We start from the raw sequence: 25,546 nt of genomic DNA on the forward strand, positions 1-25,546 counted from the left end.
ACCAGCAGCTTGCATTGATGAAATATTGCTCAGCTGAATCTCAATTAACAAATAGTATGTCTGGATTCTTGGAACTGAAAATTGGTACAGAAAGCCAGGAGTTGCTCATAACTTGGTTTGCAAAATGAGGAGTGTTAAGATGTAGCTTATGTATTAGTATGACTTAAATCTAATTTTAAAGAAGTACATATAGTCCTGCAGGTTCTTTAGTCCCAAAGTCTAGATAACAGTGCAAGTTTGGAAATACATAATTCATGTAGGCTTAGAGATCTGGAAGTCTGCACAGATCCAGTTGCAGTTAGTTATCATCATTGCAGTTCTGAAAATTAGCAAGAATTTTGTTGGAAGAAGAGGTGGTTTGGTGTCAGCCGTCCCCGTCCATCCCCCCGTCCGTCCCCTTTTTCTCCGTCTCCTTTCCTTCCCTGCCCATTTTATTTTGGCCTGTGGAAATTTAACGTGAAATAATTGTCAGATAATACCGTCAGAACAATCAATTTGGTTCTTACAGACATAATTGTGAAAAAACCCTTACACTTTTCAAAATAGGTACTACACACTGCAGACATGCTTGGTACCTCCTTCTACAGATGCCCATGATCTTTAAAAGAAGCATTTAGGTCTTGAAGTTATTTAAAGATTCCTAATTTTTTTACTTCTCTTTTAGACTTTATTTAGCTATGCAAGATATCACCATATTCAGTATTTTTTATAATAAACATGTCTAGTCAAAGAAAGCATTAATGAAGCAATTCCCCAAATAAAACAGCCCATCATATCTGAGTTGCAGCAGAGAGAAAGTGTGGTCTTTGTAGTTTAATCAAGATCACAAGACTTGTTTTGAGCGTCTGTCATCTTTAATTTTACGGCACTTCATTTCAGAGTGGGACTGCCAGGGTCACATGCAATTAAAACACAGGCAAGATTTGTCTTGTGAAATCTTAACATAAAAAGTAATGTGTTACTCTATTTTAACTTTTCTACTGAACTCTGTGAACTCACTAATTACTTTTCCCCCTCTTGTCACCTTTTTGATATGACATGTATTTTATAAAGGAGATAGAAGTTTGGAATTTTTTTTCTATCATGCATATGATTGAGGATAACAAAATTAAACCGGAGAAAAAAGGAAACGTATTTTTCAGAAATACATTTTTAGAAATATCTGAGCATTGCTGCTTAAATTACAAAGGGACTGGAGGATCAAATTCTAGGAAATAACTATTAATCTGCTTAACTAGGGCAGGTAGAAGAGTAATAGCGGACCAGAGATTTTAGTGAGGCCAATCACACAGGCTGGAGTTTATTCTCTTGAGTGGGGTGACAGGGGAAGGGTAAAAGGACTTTAATGTGGTGGGCCATGAGAAGCACTAAAAGCTGGTATCTATGTAGCTTCTTTATAGCTTTAGCCCAGTTGTTGCATCGTAGTGATCAGTAAATTGCATGGACCCTTATTAACCTTATTGATAAGGAGCTTAGGGAAGTCCCATTCAGTCTAGAATATATTCTTCTTTTTGTTCTCCTGTCTGTCTCGGTTTGCAAGCCCCGTCTCTTTGTACAGAAATCCTTTATGTTGCACCTCAAAATTCTGTGCAAGTACTCTGCTCATTTAACTTGGAGCAAGGGAACTGTAGAGGAGAAAGGGCTGGAGTACACATGGGGCCACAGGCCTATTTAAATATAGCTGGGACACCTGGAGAATGTTTGAAAAATTTCTTTTAAAGAATCTTTTATATTGTTCTTCTTTCAGTGCAGCTGGGGTCTGTGGGGATCAGGGGATTATTTTTGATACCTGTCTAAAAGAGTTATGTCTACACTGATTTCCATCCCTTGCTACTAATTAACCTTATTGTATACAGGAAACAGTCTATTTAATACCTGCATTCTTTCTGTAATGCCAAGTAAAATGAAATCTAGTGTGAAATCTAGTTAGCATTTGCCTTTTTGAAGTCATTTTTGAGTTTCCAGTCTGGGTGACTGTGACCTCAAAACTGAAAGCTATAAAAACGGTCCCAATTTCAGCTCAATGGGAGTTTCTTGAAGATTCCCCGTTCACCTGGATTTGCACGTGTAGTAGATCGCCCATCGTGGCACTTAGCAGTGCTTTCCCAGGAACCATCCTTTTCTGGGTCACTCATAGCCCTGCGAAGCACATATGTTCCTGCCGTTCCTCTTAAGCAAAGGAGACTCTTCCTTTCTGCTGGAAATATCACACTTTGGCTGTTGCAGTGTACAGAGACATATAAAAATGTAAATAGCAGTGGTAAAAACAGATACATTAAAGAGAACAAGGAATGATGTTTTAAAAATGTCACCCACAAATGCGGAGAATCGTGAGGGCTGGCCAGATGACTGAGATGAACTTAAACTGTAAAATGGAGGGCAAAAATGTGGATGCTGTACCAGATTTTAAAAGACCTTTAAAGCCTGCTGAACAACAATGATTTTGATCGTGTCTGCTCCAACACACGGATACAGGCGTCGTTACCATACTGTGTGAACTCTGAAAATAATATTCACTAAAACAAATTTTCTCATGTATTTGACGAGGGAGTGTTCCCCTGGATGCTGTAAGGCTGAACCAAGCCCTGCAGCCCTCCTTCCTCTGCAGGGCTCTGACTGCATCCCTGATGAAGTGGGAACCAAAGGCAGGGTTTGATTTTTATGGGAGTTTGGTTCAGTTTCTGAAAGAGCACTCGGGTCGGTTGGCTGGGTCGCTCTCTTGGGGCCAGGTCAGCTGCATGAGCTTGAGAGTCCTTCACAACAAAATCCTGAAGGAGGGCCTTCATTTAGTACTATATTTGCTTCATTTAGTGCAAAATAGTGATATCAAGAACAAAGCTAGTCAAAACAAAGGATAACAAGAAAAAAAAATACCTTTTTAATACTGGCTGTGCAGCAATATTGACAACATAGCTACTAAACAAAGGTTGGAAGTGCTCTCTGATTTATTTGTTGGTAGTGAAGCTTGGTGGAAACGCCAAAGGAATAGGATGTTGATATCATTAGTTATAATCTATTTGGTAAGAATAAGAGTATTGTTTTCATTCCTGCTGGGGCTTGTCAGATAGCTCGACTATTGGAAATTGTGCTTGATGACAGAAATATTGTCTTATGGGCTTTAGGTACTGAGTGTATGTAGCTGTCCATCCCTACGGCTAAGTGGACACATCGAGGATCCAAGATTCGGTTTAAGGAGCATGGAAGGTGCCCCCGGATCTTTCTTATAAATAATCCTCAAGGAAAGGGAGAGAATTTTTTTTTCATTTGCTGTTTTCCTTCCATTTCCTGTATTTTATACTTATTTTGGTCAATAAAGCAACATTCGTTCATGTTTTACACAATTCTCAAGAAAACCCATTTCATGCAGTGCAGCATTTCCAAAAACAACAGAAATAATCTGGCTTAACTCTAAAAGATTTTATTATTATTATTTTTTTTTCTTCTGCCTTTCCTACTAAGCTCTTCTGCAAAACAGCTAGAAATTTTCATTTTCAAAACATTAGTACAGCAAATTGCCATCTTTCTGTGCACGGCATTCTCTATGTACTCATCATCTGAATGATTCCGGATCACTCTCTGGCAGCGTGAATCACAGCATGCCCTCATGCCTGCCTCTTTTTCAATTATATCTAAGAGGAAGACTGCTGGAGACCCATTTTTTCATCTTGCACAGGACCCCAAAAGTGCCAGATCTCATTTCAATATAATATTCTGACAGTATGATAAAAAGGATGTTAACAGGACACTGACTAATATGATCCGTAGAGAAATGATAGAACAATACAATATCAGGCAGATTGTATTACTAATGTGCATTTTATGGACACAAAATTCCCTCTATAAACAGGGCCCGAAGATTTAATCCTTACGTCCTATGATCCTAGTTAGTGTTCTAAGATATTCTGCAGCAGTACTGAAATTTTTACATTCTTAAATGAAATTCATGTGTTTTATTTCATCATAGGGCCAGCTATATCATTCCCAATTTACTAATGAAACTTGGCATTCAAATGACTCATCAGCACGTACTGCAAAGCATAAAAATAGATTCATGTGGCATACGTTTCTTTACCCATAAAAACGCACCTTCATATAATCTCAGTGCTGTCTTATTCAACAAAAAGTATGTCATTTCCTTCCCCTAGCAGGTTGAGTTAAAAATGAGCTAAATGTGTGAGAAAGCCATTACCGCACTAATGAAAAGCTCAATACTGTTTGAATTTTTCATCACGGGATATTTGCTCTGTAGCACACAGCACTAATATTTACTGTCACCGGTACAGTATGCACTGTAATTAAGGTACAGTCATCAGCATGGTGGATGTTAAGCAGAGATGTTCCTGTGAGAGCTTGGACCTCTCGCAGATGTTTTGTATGAAACAGCCCTTCAAGCATTTGTAGGCTTGGTTGATGGAGTGATGGGGAAAGAAAAAGGGTTGAAAGGATTTTAGTGTCCGAAATAACCTCTACTTCTGCCTCTCTCTGTGCCTCTGTAACCAGAATGATGATAAAAGCCATCTCAGGTCCTTACTGACCTGACTGGGTAAGGGAAATCGGTACCACTGTGGCTGCTTTTACTCTAGAAGGTGGGCTGAGGTGGCAAAATGATGCCTTAGCTAAAATCATTATCCTCATTTAGAACATGGGTGGTCATCTCACTTGCTTCATCTGTGGCGGCAGAATGGTGCCAAGGGTGCTCTTGTTTGTTCAATGCACAGCTTGGCCAGAGGCCAAAGTAGCAACACAGGGCTGGCTGCTGGCTACCTCCCACTCTTCCTCCTCTTCCCTTGTTTAATAACCTCAGAAGGGTCTTGTGAAATTAATAAATTAAATAAATTAATAAACTTAGAAACAGATGCAATTCCAGCTATCCTAACATATGCCCTGTTGTTGTCCATACAAGAGATGTGCTAGGGCTGGAGTATGAGCTCCACGGGCAGGACTAGCTTTTTCATCAAACTCCAGTCTAACGTTTTCAGGAGACTTCTTTCCATAAAAGTGCAGGCTCTTTGGAGGGCACCAGAAAATCTGTGATTTGCCAAATATCCCTAGTGATCCAGCTTTTTCCTGCCAACATGTCTACCCATTTTGGCTGTGTCCTCCCATGCTCCCTTTCCTCCCACCACTTATGACACAGGCCGCATCTGGGCTCTTTGTGACACAACCTGGCCATGGGTTCCTGGAGGTAATTGCCAGATACATCTGTTATTTTGTATGTGTACCTGTGTTTTGACGACTAGGCATTATGAGTTTAAGTAAATCAGAGATGTGCTCAGAGCCATCTAAACCTCAGGAACTCTGGCACATTTATAGTCAGGTGAACTTGGGACAAATCCCACAAATTCCTCATCATTAGGTGAGCACAGAACATCCCGAGACCTGACTGTGAGGTGTCAGTCACCCATGCTACTGCAGTCAGCAAGTCCCAAAGTAGCAATGCCTAACAGCTGAAGATTCCTTCCCCCCCACCCCCCATTATGCTTGGCAAGTGGCCTGAGACAGATGCACTCTTGCTTCTTAATTAGATCGCTTTTTTTCTTTCTACCCAGTAAGTTCTCCTGGTTGCTTCCACGGGAGAGTGGCCATAGGAAAGGCAAGAAGCACAACTTGTGACCCTGGTGGTCTTGCAAAGCAGACTTGAATTAAGGCAGAAAAAGGCATCCCAACCTGATATGTGAGTGAGAGATTCCTTCTGTACTGGGGCATGTTTGGGGTCAAATGTTCAAAATCTTTTATGAATGAATCCCCAGCTGTACAGATAAGAAAAGGATTAAAAAAGGGTTTGGCCTTCACAAGGTAAAATCTAAGGTCTGGCTGTGTGGAAATGATTTGGGATATTAAGCATTTAAAGCTGAGAGAAAATAGGAATTCCTGCATCCTGGAAAGGTTTTTTAGGTCCTTTCTTGCAATGCCAGCCATCGCAGGGCGCAGGAGCAAAGTGCACAGCCCTGTCTTGGCTTGGCCCACAGACCCTTAGGCCACGGATCTCCAGGCTCACCTCTCGTCACTACCTGTTTCAAAGAAATGTTTTTTTTTTCCTAGCAAGTGTCTGCTGATGATCTTAGGGAAAAATGGCATTGCTTCTGAGGTGGAGCCTTCATCTTTCTTTGCATATAACAAGATCACAGGTTTCTAGCAGCACTCATTTTCTGTAGCAAAGACCCTATTTGTACAGGTAGGCTATCCAAAACCCAACATGCACGGCTTGTTCCATAACAACATGGGTCATATATATCTGCAGAAAATAGAAGAAGAAATTTACCTTAGGCTCTTTCTGCCTTAATACACCCTGTGTCTCTGACCGCCCCCACCCATTTGCCTAGCTTCCTTAAAGCCATTTGGGATGTTATTTGAGAAACTAATTTACTGAGGACCTACACTCCAGGAACAGCATTTCCAAAGAGGTTCAGAGTATCTGAAATACAGGCTGTGTGTGAAGAAAAAATGGTATCATGACAAAAGACAGTGAAAAATAAGTGTAAACAGCCTCTGGAGGCCTACCCTTCCCTGGAACTGTCACTTGATATGGGCCAAACGTGAGGGTCTGGACACAGGCTCAGGTGGAGGGTATCTAGAGGAGCAGAGTCACACCTCTCTCCTTTATCCATTGCTGACGCTTCTTCTTGGCAGAGCAAGGCTGACTTAAATTAGAAAGAAAAAAAAAAAATTAGTCTGTTGTGGCAGTAGCTGCTTGCTTTCTTCCAGACAGTGGAAAAAGTAGCCTCTGTCCTCCTGCTCATTCTTTCTTACACCCCATCCAGCAGTCACAGAGAATGAGTAACTTGGAAATCCCACATCTTTTCCATCAATGCTTGTGTTGAGTCTGCCTAAGACACTTAAAAGGCCCGACTTTTTAATCTATTAGCTGGAGCTAACGTGCTCTATGACAAACTCTCGAGCACCAGCAAGTCATTGTCCCTGGACTAGGGATGTCCTGACTGTGGAAGAGCACCCATCAGTGAAGAATGTGAACCCAGGAAATGCACTGGGTCTCAATTCATCTTCTTGTGTTTCAGAGAGGACATTGAATTGCCCAGTAAAGAAAATATTTTTATTTTAAAACTAATTCCTCCCCCCCCCCCCCCCTTTGAAAAAATGTATAAAAGCCAGTTATTAACAAAACATCTATTATGCCCATGGGACAGAGGTCCTTCCGTATTGTTCAGACGGCATGTTTATTGTTGACATCTCTCTTTTCTCTGAGTATGCACAGAACCCTGAAATCCTTTTACATTTTTAATAAGATTATTTCTTTTTTCAATCTAGTGCAAGAAAACCGCATCTGCAATATGCATAATACTCTCAAAAACTGCAGCATCAGAGGGAAAGCATTGCCAGTGTTTTTGGCTATCTACACTTCAAAGGGACATGACGTGAAAAAGAATAGTACTAGAGTTCTCAAGAAGGTGCTTGTATTTTCCATCTGAGGACATTTTTGTTTAAGGTAGCCTTATCGTTCAGCTCTTATGTTTGAGGTGAAGGACATCATAAGCACAAAAGGAAATTCACTTTGCTTTCCAACCAACAACACTCAGGATACCTGAAATAACCAGCATTATTGTGTTGTTTTCTCTGACCTCGAATGTCGTATGGAGAAGGGTGATCATCAGCTCCACGTTCCTGCAGCACTGCATGGCCTGGGTCCGTGCAAAACCTGTGAAATTGTGTTTGGGTCACAGCTAGATGTGTATCTCAAAGTAAGATACAAGTGTCTGTGCAGTATCACCTCTGTGCTTCATCATCAGTCTATGAAGCTGCCATCTCATCTGCAGCTGGCGTGAGGGAGCTGATTCTGTGTGGGGGATCCTAGCCCGTCTTGTAGTAGATTTCAGGTCCAAGTCCCTGAGCTGACATAGACTTAATTTTGATTTTTGCAACATCAAAAGGCAAAAAGAATTCTTCACGCTGGTGTCCTGTGAGTAATCCAATATCACAAAGACTGCAAGGAGCTCAGAGAAAATAAGGTGAAAGTGGTTCAGGCAGGTACCAGATACCTTCAATCTCATTCCTTGAGGACTGACTTTGTTCCCAGGCTGAATGCACACTGACGCAACAGAAAATCTGTCAAAATGTAGAACTTTCTATCACCAAGTGGCAAAGGGGGTTTGATTTGGATTGGGTTTTGGGGTCAGAAGACAGGCTTTTACCACCCGAACAGCCAGGAAATTGCCACTAACCGTTGGCCCTACAGAGCCTTGGCCAGTGCATGTATATTGAGTGTGCTGGAGGTGGATGCAGACCATAAGGCATGAGTGTTGCTGCTGCTGTTATTATACACACAAATGTACTACTATCAATCCTATGGGAAGTCTGAAGCCTCCCTCAGTTGCTCCTGCTCCCAGTGCTTTGGGTTGCAGCACAGGAGCAGATCTGCTGCTGGGCAGCCTCTTCCCACCCTGCCTTCTCTCCTGCTGACTGCCAGGGGTGTGTGGCTGAAGCTGTTGCTGCAAACTTGGGAGAGCTGCAAGGTGAGATGACCCCAAAGGGAGAAACCAGCGGCACTGGTATGTTCTCTGTAGGGACCAGAAATCACATTTAATTCCCCAAATTCCCTTGTGAATCTGGTCCATGGGGAACACTAAGGACAATTCAGTTCTTCAGTGCAGAGGAGCACTCAGATACAAACAAGCAACTTTATTCTTTTAAGAGCTGAAAGATTATTAATGAAAACATTAAGGATCCTTTCACCTTGAATACTTAGGGTTTTGTTCAAAAGGGCAGAACAGATGCGCGCAGCACCCAGTGAAAGAGAGAGCAAGTTACAAGAGGTGTGGCAGACCTTCTGTACGAGGGAAGGTTAAACTGATTAAGAGAAAAATGAGAGGTGATATGTTAGTGGTATATAGGAGAGTGAATTGCCAGAAGAGGTCAGTCAGATGATCCTATTTAGCCTTTCCCATAAATCAAGAGCAAGTTGAGTGCTATACAATAATACTAAAAGCTAATGAATTTAAAAGCAATACAAGTAAAATATTTTCTTTACATGGTGCATAATTAACCTGGGAAATTCATCAGATACTATTAAGACAAAGAGCCTAGCTGGATTAAAAATGGATAATAAGTGACAGAAACTACATAAAGATAGAAATGTATACAGGGTGTTCAGCCATTTATTTAAAGCCATTTGCTGCCTGGGGCTGCAAAGAAGCATCCCCTGTGGGAAAGCCAGAGGTAATGACTGGACTTCTTGCACCTTTTTGACTGCAGTGGGTAGGCTGAGGGCTGAGCACTGGGCTGGTTGAACCGCTTTCTGTATGTTCACTCACTTTCCAGAGCAGCAGGCACACCTCCACCTACCCAAAATCACAACCAGAAAACATTCCAAAAGCTTCTGAGCTGCTGTTTTGAAACCACCTGAGCTTTGAGACGTGAAAAATGTCTCTTGAAAAACGTGGAAATCACCACTGGGGAGACAGTCGCTCCTTTTGTCTCCGAGCTATGCAGCCAAGAAACTTATGGATAGGAGCTGAGCATAGGAATTGTATTTTGACACAGGCAGAGGAGAATCATGTGAAATTTATGAGTTCGCCTTTTATTAACTGAAATGTGCTCTACAATGGCTCTAAAATGGTGGTGTTTTGTGGGTAATTAATTGGTATGCATTCTGAACTTGCAGTGTTTTATGGTCCCTCTTAAACTTATTAAACAAAACTGTCAGCTTCTACTGAAAGTGTAAGATATCGCCCCAGGTTTTACAGCGTGTGCAAAGCATTTTGGAGGTGCATGGACAGGCTGCTTTGCCATGTAACTGTGGGTTCTCTGCATGGCTGAAGTGTTTCTGAGGGTTCAAGAGCAAACTTCAGCAAGCCAGGAAACTTCACCACGGTTTAGGGTTTGGAAGGCAATTTTCTACCTGTTCCTGTTTCTTCTGAGGCTATCCTGACCCTGGGCTGCAGGGATGAGCTGGGCTAAGTGATGCAACAACCCAAATGTTGCATTATACCAGTGGATTCAGAGTAAGCAAGAATGTAGAATATAAAATTTCTATTTAAAAAAAAAAAAGGAATGGGGCTGAATTAAATGAACACTAAAATGCCATCGTTGGCTCTGTGCCTCAGTTTCCCACATGACTGATGTGCAGTGATATTGCATCCCTAATTCTCATGCCTTGAGTTCTAGGCACAGGTCTTTTTAACCTCAATATAGGTTTTGTGTGAAAAAATGAAGTAAGGGCTCATGTTTTGTATCCGCTGCGCAACCTTTGTAACAAGGATCTGTGAGGAAAAATGTGCATTAATTCTCATAGTATTTCAGGTATGTTTGGCAGAATGCAACTGTGGAGTACAAGAGTAGCATGCAGTATGTAAGTAATAGTAGAGTCTACTCGTTTGCTGTGATAACACATGGTGGATTGGCACAAGAATAAGATTGCTGCTTTAGTAGTATCCTGCAAGCATTCCCTTGGTGAAGCCTACTGACCAACGGCTGTAGCACTTGATCTTGAGTTTGGGTATGGCCCGACCTCAACAGGCCACTTGCTGGAGATTTTTCTTACGTATTGCCTTTGATCCTCAGAGAAGCATTCCTTTTCTTTTAATCCAATGTGAGTGCTAAGGAAGGTTCTTATGTTCTGCAAAATGAATGTTGCCCCTGGCCCCATTTATGCATCCTACATCAGAACTTGTGGTTGAGACCTGCATCTATGATTATGCTCAGCTTCCTTATGCTCCGTGTTTCCTTTCTGAAGCAGGAATGCTGCGCAGGGGAACCTGCCGTGCCATGATATGTGCGTTCCCCAAGGCTTTTCTTACAGCTTTTTCTGAGCATTAGCCACGTAAAATCTGTATACTGCCTGATTACAGTTGTGATTGTGGGTCCAACTTACTTTTCAGCTTTCTTTCAAGATCTACCCATGGTATATATAATATGTAGTAATCGGTTAGCTGAACTTCTGGAGTGCCTTGGGCTGAATGGTAGTCTTTGGCTCTGTTGCAACATGGGGTGCTTACAAAAACAGGCTGAATGTTACCTGCACTGTAGCTGTCCTAGCAGAGTATTAAAGAAGTATTAAAATGTGCATTGCTTGTAATATACATACATATATATATGTAAATAAAAAGAGGGATGAAAAGTTATTCAGGGCAGTGTACATGTCCTCTTTTAACTGTAGCTCAGTGAGTCAGTCTGTCTTTCTCATTGTTCGCTCAAAAGTTCTATTTTGCAGTTGGATTTCTTGAGTTAAAAACTGACAATTTTTCATGCAAAAGTTTGAGATTCAATAAATTGATTTTTTAATTTTTATTTTAATGAGAAATCCTTCTAGCTGGAAATGCCTTTTTCAGTTCCTTTACAGGTCTCTTTCTGATGTCTCCTTTCACTATAGTGACCCCAGTTACTAGCGCAGCTGTCTTTTCACAAGAGTTTGAGTAGAAGATACCCTGTATAGTAAAGAAGATGCAGATAAACACACAGATTCTTGAATGTGTTTGTCTCTGCTGCATTCTCAGCCTTCATTTTGCCAAACATTTACCATTAGTAGTGATAGATCCTTGCCTGTACCTGTGATCTTTCTCAAGCTGAAGTCAGAGCCTAAAAAGATGGTCTCCTGTAAGTCTGACTTGTTAAAAATTTGGAAAGGTCATAGTTAATATTCTTTTAAGTAATAACTGGAGGACTGGCATGGTGCTGATATAGGCTCAGTGAATTGCTCGTGCCGGATGGAGGCCAAACTTAGACACTTTTGGGTTTTAGAAATGTATGTGTCCAGCAACAAAAGAAAGTCTGTCAGAGCCCTGGGCTGTGACCTTGGTTAACGAAGAGTTTCCTCCTACCTGAGTAGGAGGAAAAAAGAAACCCTGCTGCAGTTAAGGCTTGAAAATATTTTCTTTTTTTTTTTTTTTTTTTTTTTTTTTTTTTTTTTTTTTCCCCCCCTATTTACTCTTAGCATCTTTTGTCTGGCTGCTTTCTGCCCTGAGGGGCTGATGGCAGGAGCTGCAGGGCTGGCTCTTTGACTAATGGTTGAGTCAGTAAATTTTCCCAGTGAATTAATGTAGATATTAAAGGAGACAGGGAGAAAACTGGTCCCTTGGGGAAGGGAGCAGCTTGGTAGCAAGGCATGGCTATTCCTTTCTGTTGCTGGGACAAAAAAGGATAGACATCTGCTATATGCCCCAGATGTATATGCGCCTCTGATGAGAGGCACTTGTGTCCTCCCAGAGTTGGCTACCCACATATCAGGCTTCTATCTTTAACAAAGCATTTAGTAGAGAAGTCAGCACATTTGTACAGCATTCATGTAAGGAACCCTTCAAAACCAAAGAAAGGCTTATGTGTCCAAAAGTTTGTCTGATTTCCCACCCTCCTCTCGCCCCCCCCCCCCAAACCAGTTGATCTTAGAAAGATATGCGTTCATTTCATAAGCCTTGTCTTGCTTATAAAAACAAAGAAGAGAGGAGCCTCCATGCTCAAAAGAAAGCTTTAAGGAAGATTAATTAATTAATTAAGAATCTTTTCTTCTGAGTGCAACAGGATCCAAGTAACAAGTGAACTTTTCATTTCCAGTAATAGCAGAAATTACTTCAATAGCATGATTGTGAGCACCCGTGGGGCCATAATGTGAATGGTCTTTATTAAGGAATAGAGTGAACTTCTGACTATCTTTCTTCCAGTCATTTCCACAGGCTATAAACAGCGCCTGGTTTGTTGCTATTAAAAGAGTCTAAAGACTACGATGCTGAAAAGCATTACTGTTTAAGTACTCATGGCTTGACATTAACATGAAAAATATTTTCTTGAAAGTAAAGTGAATTTGGGCTCTCCAGAACATTATAGTTTTGTTCAGAAATGATCATGTGGAATGTCTGTGATACGGGGGAGATGTTTTTGGGGGTATGTGTTTTTATTTTTAATTACTGGTCACCACCCCTCTGTTTTGCTTGATTTTTCAGACCTGTGTGAAGTCAGAAAACATCTTGGGGGCAATTTTTATGTTTTCTTGGTGGTGCTTTCTGCCTGTGTTAGTACCTGATGAAAGAGCCTGCTCTTAACTAACGATCAGACCTCATACATCTGTTCCTGTAAATGACCGCTCTGAGAAGCAACCTTTCCCCCATAGTGTGGTATTTTGCAAAACAATGCAAAGTAAGAACTGAAGTAATCCGTGATCTGCTGAGGTGATACTGAAGACATATCTCTCATGCACAGCAGACCTATGCATTAATCCTATGTTTTGGGGTCTTTAATTGCTTTAAATATTTGCTTCTAGATCTGTGTTTCACACATCTTATTTACATGGTTTATTTTTCATTTTATGAACAAATCGATAACCAGACAGACTCTTTACCACACTGGATTAGTTTTATTTATTCTCTTTGAACTTGATTAAAAAGCTGTCAAACATAAGTCTACATTTTATCAGCAGAATACTTTTACAAAACAGGGTAGGAGATGTGTATAGCTGGAAACATACATTTCAAAATGAAACAATATTTGATATATTCTAGACAGTTACCCTTTTGTTTATCCATGACAACTGAAACTAACCATCAAATGCATAAATTGATTCAAGTCTAGCCAAGTAATCCTAAGGGCATATGAAAAGGCTTTTTTTTAAAGTTCTTTCTAGATGAATTTAATGTAGTTCACCAATAAAGCATCCTCAGGAGCACAATACAAATGCTACAGAACATGAGATAGCTGGGGAAAGCGGGCAGATGTACAGTGTGATGAAGAATCAAAATGGATGTTACATTAAAATGAGTAGTCATGCAATGTCTTCATTTCATGTACTGCATTTAAGTAAAAATGCCAAAGTTCCAATTTAGTTTTTAATTTTGTTAGGCACTGTTATGCAAATAGTGAATTCTATGTTTTAAATATTTTATTTTTTATTTTTATTTGTTTAAAGGTGTTAAACATAATCTTTTTTGAACTCTTGGGGTAGGCGAATTGTTTATCCATTATGTCTTTAACTTTCAATATACATCAAAAAGAAAGGTACATTTTACTCAGATTAGCCACAAATGATCTGGTATCACTGTTTTAATTCATTGCTTTTAATATACATATTTTAATTCACTTTCCACAAATCTCAGTTATTATTTGTCTTTCTGTGCCATTGCATATGTTGGTAAACAGCATTTTCTATGGTCTTTAGCCATATGCTGTATGCTCAGCTTGCAAAAAAAGTGACACTTGGAGTGCTAGCATAATGAAACTCTCAAAGGGTTAATGCAGAATACATATAGGCAAATGTTGACAATATTTTTTATTCCAATGTTTGAAAATTAAACACAAAATCATCATTAAGTTTTCACAAAATGAGGCATCTGTCACTTCAAAGAAAAAGAAATATTTCAGAAATATGTTTACAGAAATGTAAAAATATTAGACATCAAGACAGATGTGAACATTTTCAATAACAGGCCCTGTCTGTCAGTCTTCCTCAGAGCCGAAGATCTTGCTGTACTCACTCAACATAAGTTCAACTATCTGATTTTGGTACAGCATGTGGACTGCCATGTTCCCTGTCTCCTTTTCGGGTCTAAGGAGTGTTGGTCCAAACACAATTCCTAAGCTTTGTGTTGACATAAGATTCACGGATTCCTTGGCTGCTATCCTGTTGACGAAAGGAAAGAATTGGTTAAAAAGAGGGATGTCAAAGGAGTCGCTGTTGTATTTGAAGTACATAGAGGCACTTTTTTACTGATTCTCCTAATAGGGGTGTTGGTTTGGTTAAGTTATCAAAAAGAAAGAAAAGGGGGAGGGAAGAGAGAACTTCTGCCAACACGGCAACCAAGAAAAGGAGAGTCAGCCTCAGAGAGCAAGACGTGTGTAGGGTGGAGGTCTAGAGCCTCATTTGCAGTCCTATTATCTCAGCATAATTTGCTGCTTTCTGGTGAGTGAGCGTTAGTTAGTGTTTGTGCTATAAGGTAATAATTTGTGAGTGCATACATTTAGACACCGAAAAGAGGAATTGTCATTATACTAAGGGAACTGAGCATTTTCAGTGTCAACAGTTTTAGTGGCTCCAGACAAAGCTTCCCTACTTCTCTTAACGTGGTCTCCACCACTGAAAGAGTCGGAAAAACAAAAAAAGCCCCTTAACATAGAGCTCATATGAAACACATTCCTTCTGCTAATTTAAATCCAATAAAGTTAGTATGGTCTGAAACGGATTGTGAAATTTATATAACTAAAGACTTTTGCATGCCTTATCCTGACACAAAGTTTCTTGGAAGACACTGAGACCACATACCTTAATGAGATGACTTAGAAAATAATGGTAAGGATTATAACCTTTGATATCTTTATTACCCACAAAATTACGAGAGGAGGGCTATTATTATTAGAAGTTGATCTTATGTCTGTATTAAGACTTAATGTTCTTGTGGAAATGACATTAAGGATGGAGAAGTCTAGTCTTAGAACAATACAGGTTTAATGGATGGAGTTTAGGTAGGCAGTTTTGCATAAATCTCTGCAGCAGTGAGTATGAACTAAGTAGAAATCCATTTCCCTCAACCCTCCAGAACATATAATATATCCCAGGTCAGAAAGACAAGTAAATGAAGATACATATTTTATAAATAAATTGCACAGCTCTACCAAGGAATGTGAACTAAATGTAACTTTAATATGTAAATGTTTGAATTTATGGATGCTTCCTTAACCTGTTAGTTTTAACTTAAATATTCTGAGTGGACTGTTGAAGTTTTGCCTTCCCCACCCCACCCCACCCCCCCTCATTGTCACTCATTTACCTTTTTAAAATCCAGACAGCAATTTAAAAATCATCATAGCTGTCTGTTTTCCCATAGCTGTTGCTGAATTTACAGCAAGCTACATGTAAGTGAAGGAAACTTCATGAGATGTAATGGCTTCAGTGACTAAAAAAAAAAAAGTTTCTTTCATGTTAGTGGGTGGGTCACACAGCAAAGAGCATCGTCTTGTGGACTTCTGCCAGTCTTGTCATTTACCACATTCCTTGAACATCAACATTTGTGTTTTTTTCCCATATATAAATAGGAAGCATTACTTAGTTCTGCCTCATGCTTGTAATTGTGGTGTCCATTGCACAAAACACTCTCCATATGGCACTAATAAGATTGGCTTAACTATTAGTTTCTTAAAATATAACATCTTTATTATACATTAAAAAAAAAATAATCCTCCCTCTGTGGTAATATTAACATATCGTCTCTTCTCTTAGGAGTTCAGAAAGACTCAAAAGTTAGTAGTTTTGTTGCCAAATGACTGTGTGTGCTTCTGATGGATGTTGCGCTTCTTTACCACAATTAAAAATGCTTGTTAAAGGGGTGACAAGGTGGTTTTGCTTAATGCCACTTATGCAGAAGCACATATATCAAGCTTGGGGCCTCCCTGTGAGAAAGACTTGATTTCTGTTGAGCTTGTTATGTGTTATAAGTTGGAAACCTTACAAAATATTTGCAGGTGACATCAGCATGGGTAGATGTGCTAGTTCACCAGGTGGAAAACAAAAATATTCAGCAGTTGTATCTTGAACTATAGAGATCATCAATTTAGCATCATCCACGGCTTTGCAATGAAGTGCTGTTGATAATGGATAGCACTGAGGAAGCTGGAGGGGGAACACCTTGCAGGGAGGAGGCAGTGGACCATGGATGAGCAGAGTCAGAGTGAAGAATTGTGGTGGAAAAGCTCAGTTTACTGAAGGCAGAGGAAGGGACTGGCTTTATCTGTAAAATCTGGAGCAAGACGTTGAGATTCTATGTTTCTGATGTGGACACAGAAAAGGGAGGATGGGTGAACAACTTCTCTATCCTAGTTTGCCATCTTTCTAGAGCAGAATAATTCTCCTTGTTTTGCCTGGAGATGCCATCCTGCAGGCAAAGTTCTGTTTGAGTCCAGACATTGCCAGCACATGGCCTGCAGTTGCTCACCTCTCAGGACATTAAGGTATGGCACAAAGCAAGGGAGGACATGCATGGTGTGCATTGGAAATGGAGAGGAACCAGCTATCTGTTGTGGTTCATCCATATGGAGCATGACACTAGGAACATTCACATATATTTGGAGCCCCTAAGCCTAAGGCAAGAATAATAATTTTTGTATTGAGGAAACATCTTGAAAATTCTTGAAATTTTCTGTCTGTTTGTACACTGGTACTTGTTTTAATGACCATAACAACAAAAGATTATAAACCAAGCCAGCTTGGAAACATGGGAAGTCTCAGTAGCTAAATAATCTGTGGTAAAATATAGTTACTGGAGGGAAAGAAGGAAGGAATTGAATCCAGCCTGAATAAAATAATTATAAGTTTAGGCCTTTATGCCTTTTAAAATTACAAATATTTACCAATGAAATAACTAATTTTTTTTTCATCTGTCCACAAAACAAAAAGTCAAAGCAAACCAAAACCAAATATGCACACTTAAAGCTATTACTGTAGCTGCTAAATGAAGTTGAGTTGTTAAAAGAGAAAATCCCTAAGAAATGGGAAAGAATTCTTTTTTTGGCAAGAAAAAGAGCAGGAAGAGTGATACACCATTTACAACATAAAAAGTAAAAGGAAATGCCACAGCTATTTTTTGTCAAGCCCAAATGAGAGGAGCAATGATCCATCAATTTAAGATTATTTTAGAAACAATCTATAATCCGGTGCCACAGATGTTGGAACCATATCAAGAAATTGTTGGGCATTATGGTGTGCAAGATCCTGCCCCTCCCAAATAAGTGAGCTTCAAGTGTGGCTTCCGTCCTTTAAGATCACACGTCAGGAGATATGTAGAAAATACAGTTCTTGTTATTAATAGTAATGAAATTAATGATGTATTAAAAAAGCAGAAGTGTCTGATAGGAGGGCTCTAGTGTCAATGGCAGATATATAAGCAAAAATACTTGGGATTTATGTTTTGGCTGTTGCCAAGGCAACTATGAGCTGGAAAACATGTGCCTGAGAGCAGGGGAACTCTACAGCCAAGAGGGTCATTGTATGGTGAGTTTGGCTCTCTGGTTCCATTAAACCTACACTTTTCAAACTCTCTAAATAAAATCATTATTAATTTTGACATTTGGAAAGCACACTGGATTATTACTTCAAACACACTAGGTGTTGGGAAATGGTCCCCAATCAATTTTTACTCTTTAGGAGTTGAGGAGGAGAAAGTGTTTCAACAGTGATGCTGATTCCTCAACATTTTAATGTTCCTACAACACAGGAAAAAAAATGAGAGAGAAGTCAGTGTGCTTAGGGAGGAGAACCCCTTTGGAAAGGGCACTGTTTTACTGTAAGCAGGGGAGTGTTGGAGGGAAGAGCTGTGCTCCGCCAGCTGCACCGAGAGCTGCTCACTCTTGCTTTCTTAGCCTTTTCCAGTCTTTGAGGATTTAAGTTTGATCAGTGTTAGGTGCATTTCTACCCTTAGTTTTAGCCATAGTACTCTTTTAGGTTTTTAAGTTACAACCAAGGGTAACTTTTCAGCAAGACAGTCCTGCTGCTCTTCAAGAACCGGTAACGCAGGCTATGACTAAAAGGCAACACGTTACCGAATGATGGGGTAACAAGAGTAACAACAGGTCACCTGGTAAAATATTGTAGACCAGAACGTAGGGTGTCAGAAATGCCATCCTCTGAATTCGGTTGAGAACCAAAGGATAAAAGTAGGTTTTGGTCTTATCAGAATCCTGTCCCCCAGCTTTATGCCCAATATTTGATTTAACTAGGGAAATCACTGCCATGAGAGACAGAAACCAAGGTCTAAACAGAGGCTAAGAAAGATTAAAGATGCATGGGAACAAAGAAAGCTCCCCAGAAAGCAGAAAAAAATGAAGCAGTTGTGACATCTGTTCTCTTGGTATAACAACTAAACTTACAGAATTAGGAACCGACTCCACTCTAAGCGGATTACTCCATGACAGCCCATTTGGAGAGTTTTGTACCTTTGCTGAACTGTGCTAGCGACCACTGTCATGGCAGGAGCTGCTCATCCCCGTGGACAACGGGGCTGATTTGGTATAAGTTCCTGTGAACTGCCTTAATGGGTCAGTGTCTGGGCATCCCATTGATTCACTTTACCAATAATTATCCTCAAATTAGTTAATATCTGTTTCCTGTATATACTCAGGCATATGCAAACGTAATGTTTTAGCTTAAGGACTCGACCCTAGGAATGACTCAGCTGCCTTCAACTCACAACACTCTTAACAGACCTTTTCCCTGCCTTGTTATGGGCCAGGTTTTGTGCAGCAGTTTTCTGACTTTGGCTATTGCAGTGTTCCTAATTAATTTGAAAAGGCTAAAATTTGACTCTTACGATGAACAGTTTCTAGCCTAACATTTTATGCTCCTCTCTTTCCCAAATGCTGGTTCACAGGAGTTAAAAAATAACAGGTATTACATACTTTGCTTTAGTGAGAAGACATTTGGGAAGGAATCATCCAACCTTGAAATAAAATCTTTATTGAAAGCAATTCTACATCCATACCAGTCAGATACATTGTATGATCAGAAGAGGTGTCCCAGGGGAAAGCTCGGTGCAGTAGACAGGGTTGATTACTTGGACCTCCTGTCAGTTCTTAACTCATTGACAATGGCTGAGACATTCAGTACAACTTTGTTTTCTTTATTTGGGAGTAAAGTTAATATACTTACCTTAACTGTGCCAAATGTACTGGAAAATAACCTGATAATAAAATGTACCGTCCTTCGAAGTGATAATGTCTGTGTGTGTATAAGCACATTTTGGCAGTGCTTTCGAGACGGGTTTTTCGACGTTAGGAAGGAAGCACAAGTACAAAATGATGCACAGATAAACTATCGGGTTTCTTCTCAATGTATTTCCTTTCCATTTAAGGCCTGTTACATACTTCCCCGTGGTACAGCATATTACTGCAACGTCATTTTCTGTTGTAAACTTTGTTCAGTTCAGCTTATCGCAGTTCTTCAGGAAGAACTTCAGCAGGTTTTGGTACTAAAAAGGCAACTGAACTACAGTTTTGAGAGTCCTCTTAAAACACAAACAGCAATAGGTGTCCTTCTGGAACAGGTCAAGCCTTGCAGTGACATCCATATCCTGCTGGATATGCCAGCTTGGGACAGAACGCAAAACACACCCATCACGAAGGATGCAGGGCCTGTACGCTACTTAACCCCATCTTGTGAGACTTACTGAAATAATAGGTGGTAAGGGAGCCCCCAACACCATAAGTAAACTGTTCATTTCATTGCACTGCAACGTAGATAAATTTAAGATTTAGTAATAATTTGGGATTCTTGATATTTTACGAATGCAAACTAAACCTCATTATTATTTATGTACTGGCTTTATGGATGATTTGCTCTGTTGCATTACAGTGGTATTCACCAGCTGATGAAGCTAAGCAAATGCAAACATTATCAGTTGAATCCTCAGCTTGTTGTTTATGCAATCTGTATACCAGGTCGGGAGGAGGGAGTTCAGTGTGTATGTAGCTACGACCTGAGGTTTATGCTTATAGAGGAGCTCCAAAACACTACAACACCTGTCCTTTTCCAAATGTGCCAGGCAGTTTCTTCTGTGACAAACATACACGATTCAGGGGTCTCAGTGGACTAATACAGTTTTAAGCTACTTTGTTTTGCCAGTGTCAGACATGAAGGTATTTAAAATTCTCGTTTGCTCCATAGGTTGAATTCAAAACAATAGCTATCCGGGACTGGTAATAGAGAAAGCAGGTCATGGTGTATGATATGTTACGAGAGGGGTCAGAAATAGTTCAGACATACTTAAGAGCTTGCTTTTGCTGAAAATAGCCTCCATGGCTCCTGGCCTACAGAAACTCCATGGGCTTCCTGTGCTCTGCAGCTGTGGGTTCATATTACAGCTCTTTGGGAAAAATCCCTTCTCTTCAGTCGTTCTGGGACACAAGAACGAGCACTTGATGCTGTCTTCTTGTGCAGGCTAGCCTTTAAATCTGACCGTTGGATGGCTATATATAGTACCTGGAGAGCTGACAGGGACCCAGTGGAGAATGGGCTTCCTCAGGGGATCCCCCACGTATCTGACAGCACGAGCCCTTCCTTGGACGAACTGCCTTGGAGTCTAGCCCTAAATGAAAATAATAACTAAACTAACTCCAAACATCGGTTTGCAGTTGGCTGAATAGACTCTGAAAAACTGAAGAAAGGCATTTAATTTGGCTTAGCCTGGTTTGGTAAGAGAACAGTTCAAAATAAAATCTCACCACTGGGTGAACTTTGCTACCTGTATGATGTCCCTGCTGAAGGGTGCACGCGTTTTTGCCTTTGTGCTCTCCTTGCACAGTGCCTGCCTCGTAGAGAAAGTCTTCACTTTCCAGGTGACTGAGGCCAAGATATAAAGCACATTTAAATACCTAAAGGAACTCAGGCCCTCTGCAGGGACTTCGCTCAGGAATGTGCTTTGGAGAAGTCCTGCTTGTTCTTCTGCACAATGGAGCGGTGCTCCTGCCTCTGCCCTCAGCTGTGGCTATATGAAGACAGCAGGGTAACGTGGTACCTGCATCTCAGCCTTGGGACAGTTTCTTTTTTCTGGCCGTCTCCTGTGTTGGAGAAGCTCCAAGAGCAGAGGGTCCACACCAGTGTCCTGGCACGGCGTGGACAGCAAGGGCAGGAGCTCATCTCCACGTTGTGGTGGCTTTACTGAAGAGCCAGGTATGGGCAGAGGCTCAGTTCCCACTCCCCCAAACCCCGTTGTGTCAAAGAATAGGATTCAAAATCTTTCCACAAAATCTTGCTTATACCTGCAAAAGTTCCAGGTCTCCCTTTTGGAAAACTGACCCAACTGGGTGACATGCTAAGTTCTTCTTCCCTTTACTGACAACCAGCACTCTGTCCTCCCAGTTAGGCTTGGGTTTTAGTTTTTGTGTGTGTGAGTGTAGACTGATTCTGACCAATGCTCGTAGGACCAGAGGGAGGAGGAGGTCTGCCTAGTCTAAGTTATCACAGTGCGAGTTGTTGTTGTGCCTGAAGTCTGCCCGTTCAGGGACAGCCATTTGGTCGGAGTCAGCTGAAGGCCACAAAGTTCCTTAAGGAGCACCTCAGACTCCTCTGGCCGCAGCCCTGCGCACAAGGCATTCAGTTTTGCCTTCTCTAAAAGCACTGTAGCAGCGTATATATCTTAAACAACAGCGAGCCCCTCTTCAAAAGCCACACCACCGCTGCAAGCATGAGCTGCTCCTTGGGGAGTGGATGGGAGAGAGCAAACCCACCCATGACAGATGTTAGGCAGATGCTAATGTACTACTTAGAGGTGTTTGGATAGCAGAGTGATAAAGACAGTGTGAGACTACATAGAATAATATATGTTCAGACAGAGATATAACACATAGAGGCCTTAACTGTATTTTTGGCTGGTGGTGTAACTTTTGCTGTGACTGATATGTTATTTTTTTTAAAAATTCTCTTTCTGATTTTTTTCTGCAGAACAGCTAGCTTATTGTAAAGACCAACCTGTCAGAGGTCCTGGATCTGTATGCTTTTGTGGCTTGTGTGGCTCAGAAGGCAACAGATAGTTTTACATGAATAAAGCTTTAACTTTTAAAATTGCTTAAATATTTTTGTTCAAGAATGCCTGAAGCTACATTTCCTTCTAACATTAAAAATAAAAAGCAGTTAGTAACAATCTCCCTTAAATCAAGAATTGTAAATATAAAACCTTTATCGTCAGCACAGCACATCCAAAAATGTCTTTGTAAAATAAATCAAATTATATGAGTTAATTGATTCCAGGCAACATCAGCAACTGCAGGTGGAAACTGAATAACAGGATGTTTATTAATGAGGGACTATTAATCAAAATTGACAATATCAATTCCTGTTTCTTTTATTTGAATTCTACCTGCAAAATCCATGGGCATACTTGCTGAATTTTTAAATAAAAATTTTAAAGTAAAGAAATCGCTAACACTTGGGATTTTAGCTTTAGATGTAGGGCTATTTGTTTAAACAGCGAAAGGATATCCTAAATCCAATTTGACAGGCAATGCCAAAAATGCCAGTGGTAATTAATTAGCACTTAATTTAGACCACAGAACAACAGGATATGGAATTGGTGCTCAGTGCCATTTCCCCTTAGGCTTCATCTCATGAGGGTCAGGAGTATGGCTGTTGCATTGAAGGTCAGTAAATAAATTGGGGGAACACATTGACACTGGACTTTTCATGATAGATATCCTTCACCCTTATTACTGCCTCTGGCTATCACTGATGAGAAAAGGACTGCAATTGTTCTGTGAAGAATGCTGTACACAGGCTGGATTCGAGCAAGGTAGTGTTTGAACTCACGCGTCATATAGTAGCGGTGCTGGCTGCTTCCTACAGGCAAAGAGCTGTCTCAACTTGGTATCTGGGCTGGAAATAAACTTCTAACTGTAGCGTATAAAGCTTGAGGAACTCTGACAGGCGAGAAAATTCACTTAAAAGCAGCCCTTAAGTTTGCTAGATTTGTGAGCTTAGCTTTAGATTAAGCATAATTAGAATCAATGGAAGATTTTAAAGTGAGGTTAGAAAGTAGGTCAGCGAGGAAAAAACACATTTCCTTATTATCCTCTTGTCTTTGTCTTAATAATATTTGGTACTCCTCCATAAAGCTAAAGGCTCTTAATAAAGGTGGATTAATGTCATTAACAGCATTGTTTTCTGATGGAGACACCAGGGCTTTGACATGCTTAGTGATGGACAAACAAAAAAGTACATGGCAAAAAAGCAGAACCACCAGTTCTGCTGGTAACCCAGCTGGTTTTTAACTCAGTGAAAGAAGCCACCCTTTTACAGCACACCCAGAGCAAAGGGTATATGGAAAGCACACAGGAGAGCCTATGGAGCCTTGTTCACACACGCACATAAATTGCACTCTCCGGTTCAGATTTACTGGTAAGAAAAATAAAAAGATCACAAGACTCAGTATTATGATATAATCCTCCTCCCCCCCAGTAAACTTCATGCATCTGCCAGCCCCTACTATGGTCTTTCTTCCAGTAATCTCTACCCGTCTTTCAGAAGAGCGGCTCAGGTGGAAGGATGTCAGTGCTGGCAGCGATGCTCAGCGATGTTACGTCTTTTTCAAATCACTTCTTACAAACTATACCCCACTATGCTTAAGTCGTCGAGTTCCAGCATGGCCCGCAGGATGATAAACAATGGGAGCTTCAGCAGTTACAGCAGGGTAATTATTATTGCACATCCTAGATGTACTCCACTAGCACAGTTTTATCCCCTCGGTCCCCAGAAGGGCTGTCTGCATTGCTACATCAGGAAAACGCTGAGTTAGACAGCAGTCCCTGCTCAGAATGTGTATTTTGGAAGCCCCAGGTTAACAGTTATTTTAACTTTCACTTCATGGCACCCTTTACAGCATCTCTGTTGACAGTGAGTGAAATTTTGATTACTGTTAAAGTCAGTGACAAAACTCCCAGCAACTGGGAGCCAGAATGGAGTCAGAATTTCACCTTATATAAGCTTAACTTTTCTCATTTTGGATGGTATCTACTTTTACTAAGTGGAATTACTTCTTTTGACTATGTTCAATCTACGACCTCTTGCAGCCTTCAATTATAGCCCTTTTGTGCTACTGTAATCCAGTTGTCAGCAAATAACTCAGACCTGGATATGACAGATTTACTTTCCGACTTAAAGCCCCAAAATGGCAATTGGCTGGAATTTCAGCCTGGGATGCTGAAGTGTAGGCAACCTGCTCAGAAATGCATCTTAGCTGGTGAGTCTAGGGCTTCTTGTGAAAAACTTGGTTTTGCTAACAACACATTGTTTTTGTCCAGCATCACAAATAAATTATTCAGTATTGTGAGACAACCAGTAATTTTTGATGTTGAAATCAGAGAATGTGGCAAAGAATTCCATGAAAGTCAGAAAGCAAACTCTCACCGAAGTTCTCCTTTTCTGTGAGCTTCTATATCATAGAATCATTGAACCATTTAGGTTGGAAAAAAACCTTTAAGATCATCAAGTCCAACTGTTATAATTACTCCATAACTTGCTTTCTTTTGAATTTTTTTAAATAATGAAAACTTTTAAAATATTGGCTTATTAATGGTCCCCAGTATAAAATCTCTGTTTTTAACCTATATTATCACCACCTTATTGTTTAAAATGAAACTCCTTTTGCATTGGTCTGCCCAACAGTGATGATTTTATACGGGGTCTGACCTCAACCAGGATTCCTACTCTTTCAGGTTCAGTTCTGAGCTCTCCACAAGCTACTCTTGCAATATATATATGCACTGCATTTGTATCAGATTTGAAAGATGCTTTAACATGCCTCCCAGCATCATGATTGTTTCAGCCCTGATATTGAACATGAGTAGGATGAATGTATCTCTTAAATGCACTAGTGAGTATGTGCCATGAGTCTTTGATTTCTTTAAACTTATTTACATTTTACTTGCCCTTGAGCAATGAATTTACTATGTCAGCATTGTCTTTTCTACTTACACTTTGTCTGTCTTGTCCGCTCACCTTAGCTTGATGTTTATTTTTTGTGCACGTGTATAGTCCATTGCACTAAATACACGAACTGCCTGGAGTGGAGGATTTTCCATATATTGTGTCTTTCTAAGATGCACCCTTTGTAGTACTGCAAGTTCTGCAATATTC

The 25,546-nt window shown here is 40.4% G+C and overlaps 1 protein-coding gene across 6 annotated transcripts in view; it reads right to left on the reverse strand.

Moving 5' to 3' along the window:
- Positions 1-13,277: 13,277 nt before the first annotated feature.
- ARHGAP15 (Rho GTPase activating protein 15) overlaps positions 13,278-25,546 on the reverse strand; it is a 348,344-nt gene continuing 336,075 nt past the window's right edge. For all 6 annotated transcript variants that reach the window (XM_040603145.1, XM_040603147.1, XM_040603149.1 and 3 more), the window contains one exon: positions 13,278-14,557. In XM_040603145.1, the coding sequence (XP_040459079.1) occupies positions 14,374-14,557 (184 nt within the window). In that variant the 3' untranslated portion in view covers positions 13,278-14,373. The remainder of the gene's footprint in view (positions 14,558-25,546) is intronic.

The sequence above is a fragment of the Falco naumanni genome, chromosome 8, assembly GCF_017639655.2.
Source record: "Falco naumanni isolate bFalNau1 chromosome 8, bFalNau1.pat, whole genome shotgun sequence".
NCBI lineage: Eukaryota > Metazoa > Chordata > Aves > Falconiformes > Falconidae > Falco > Falco naumanni.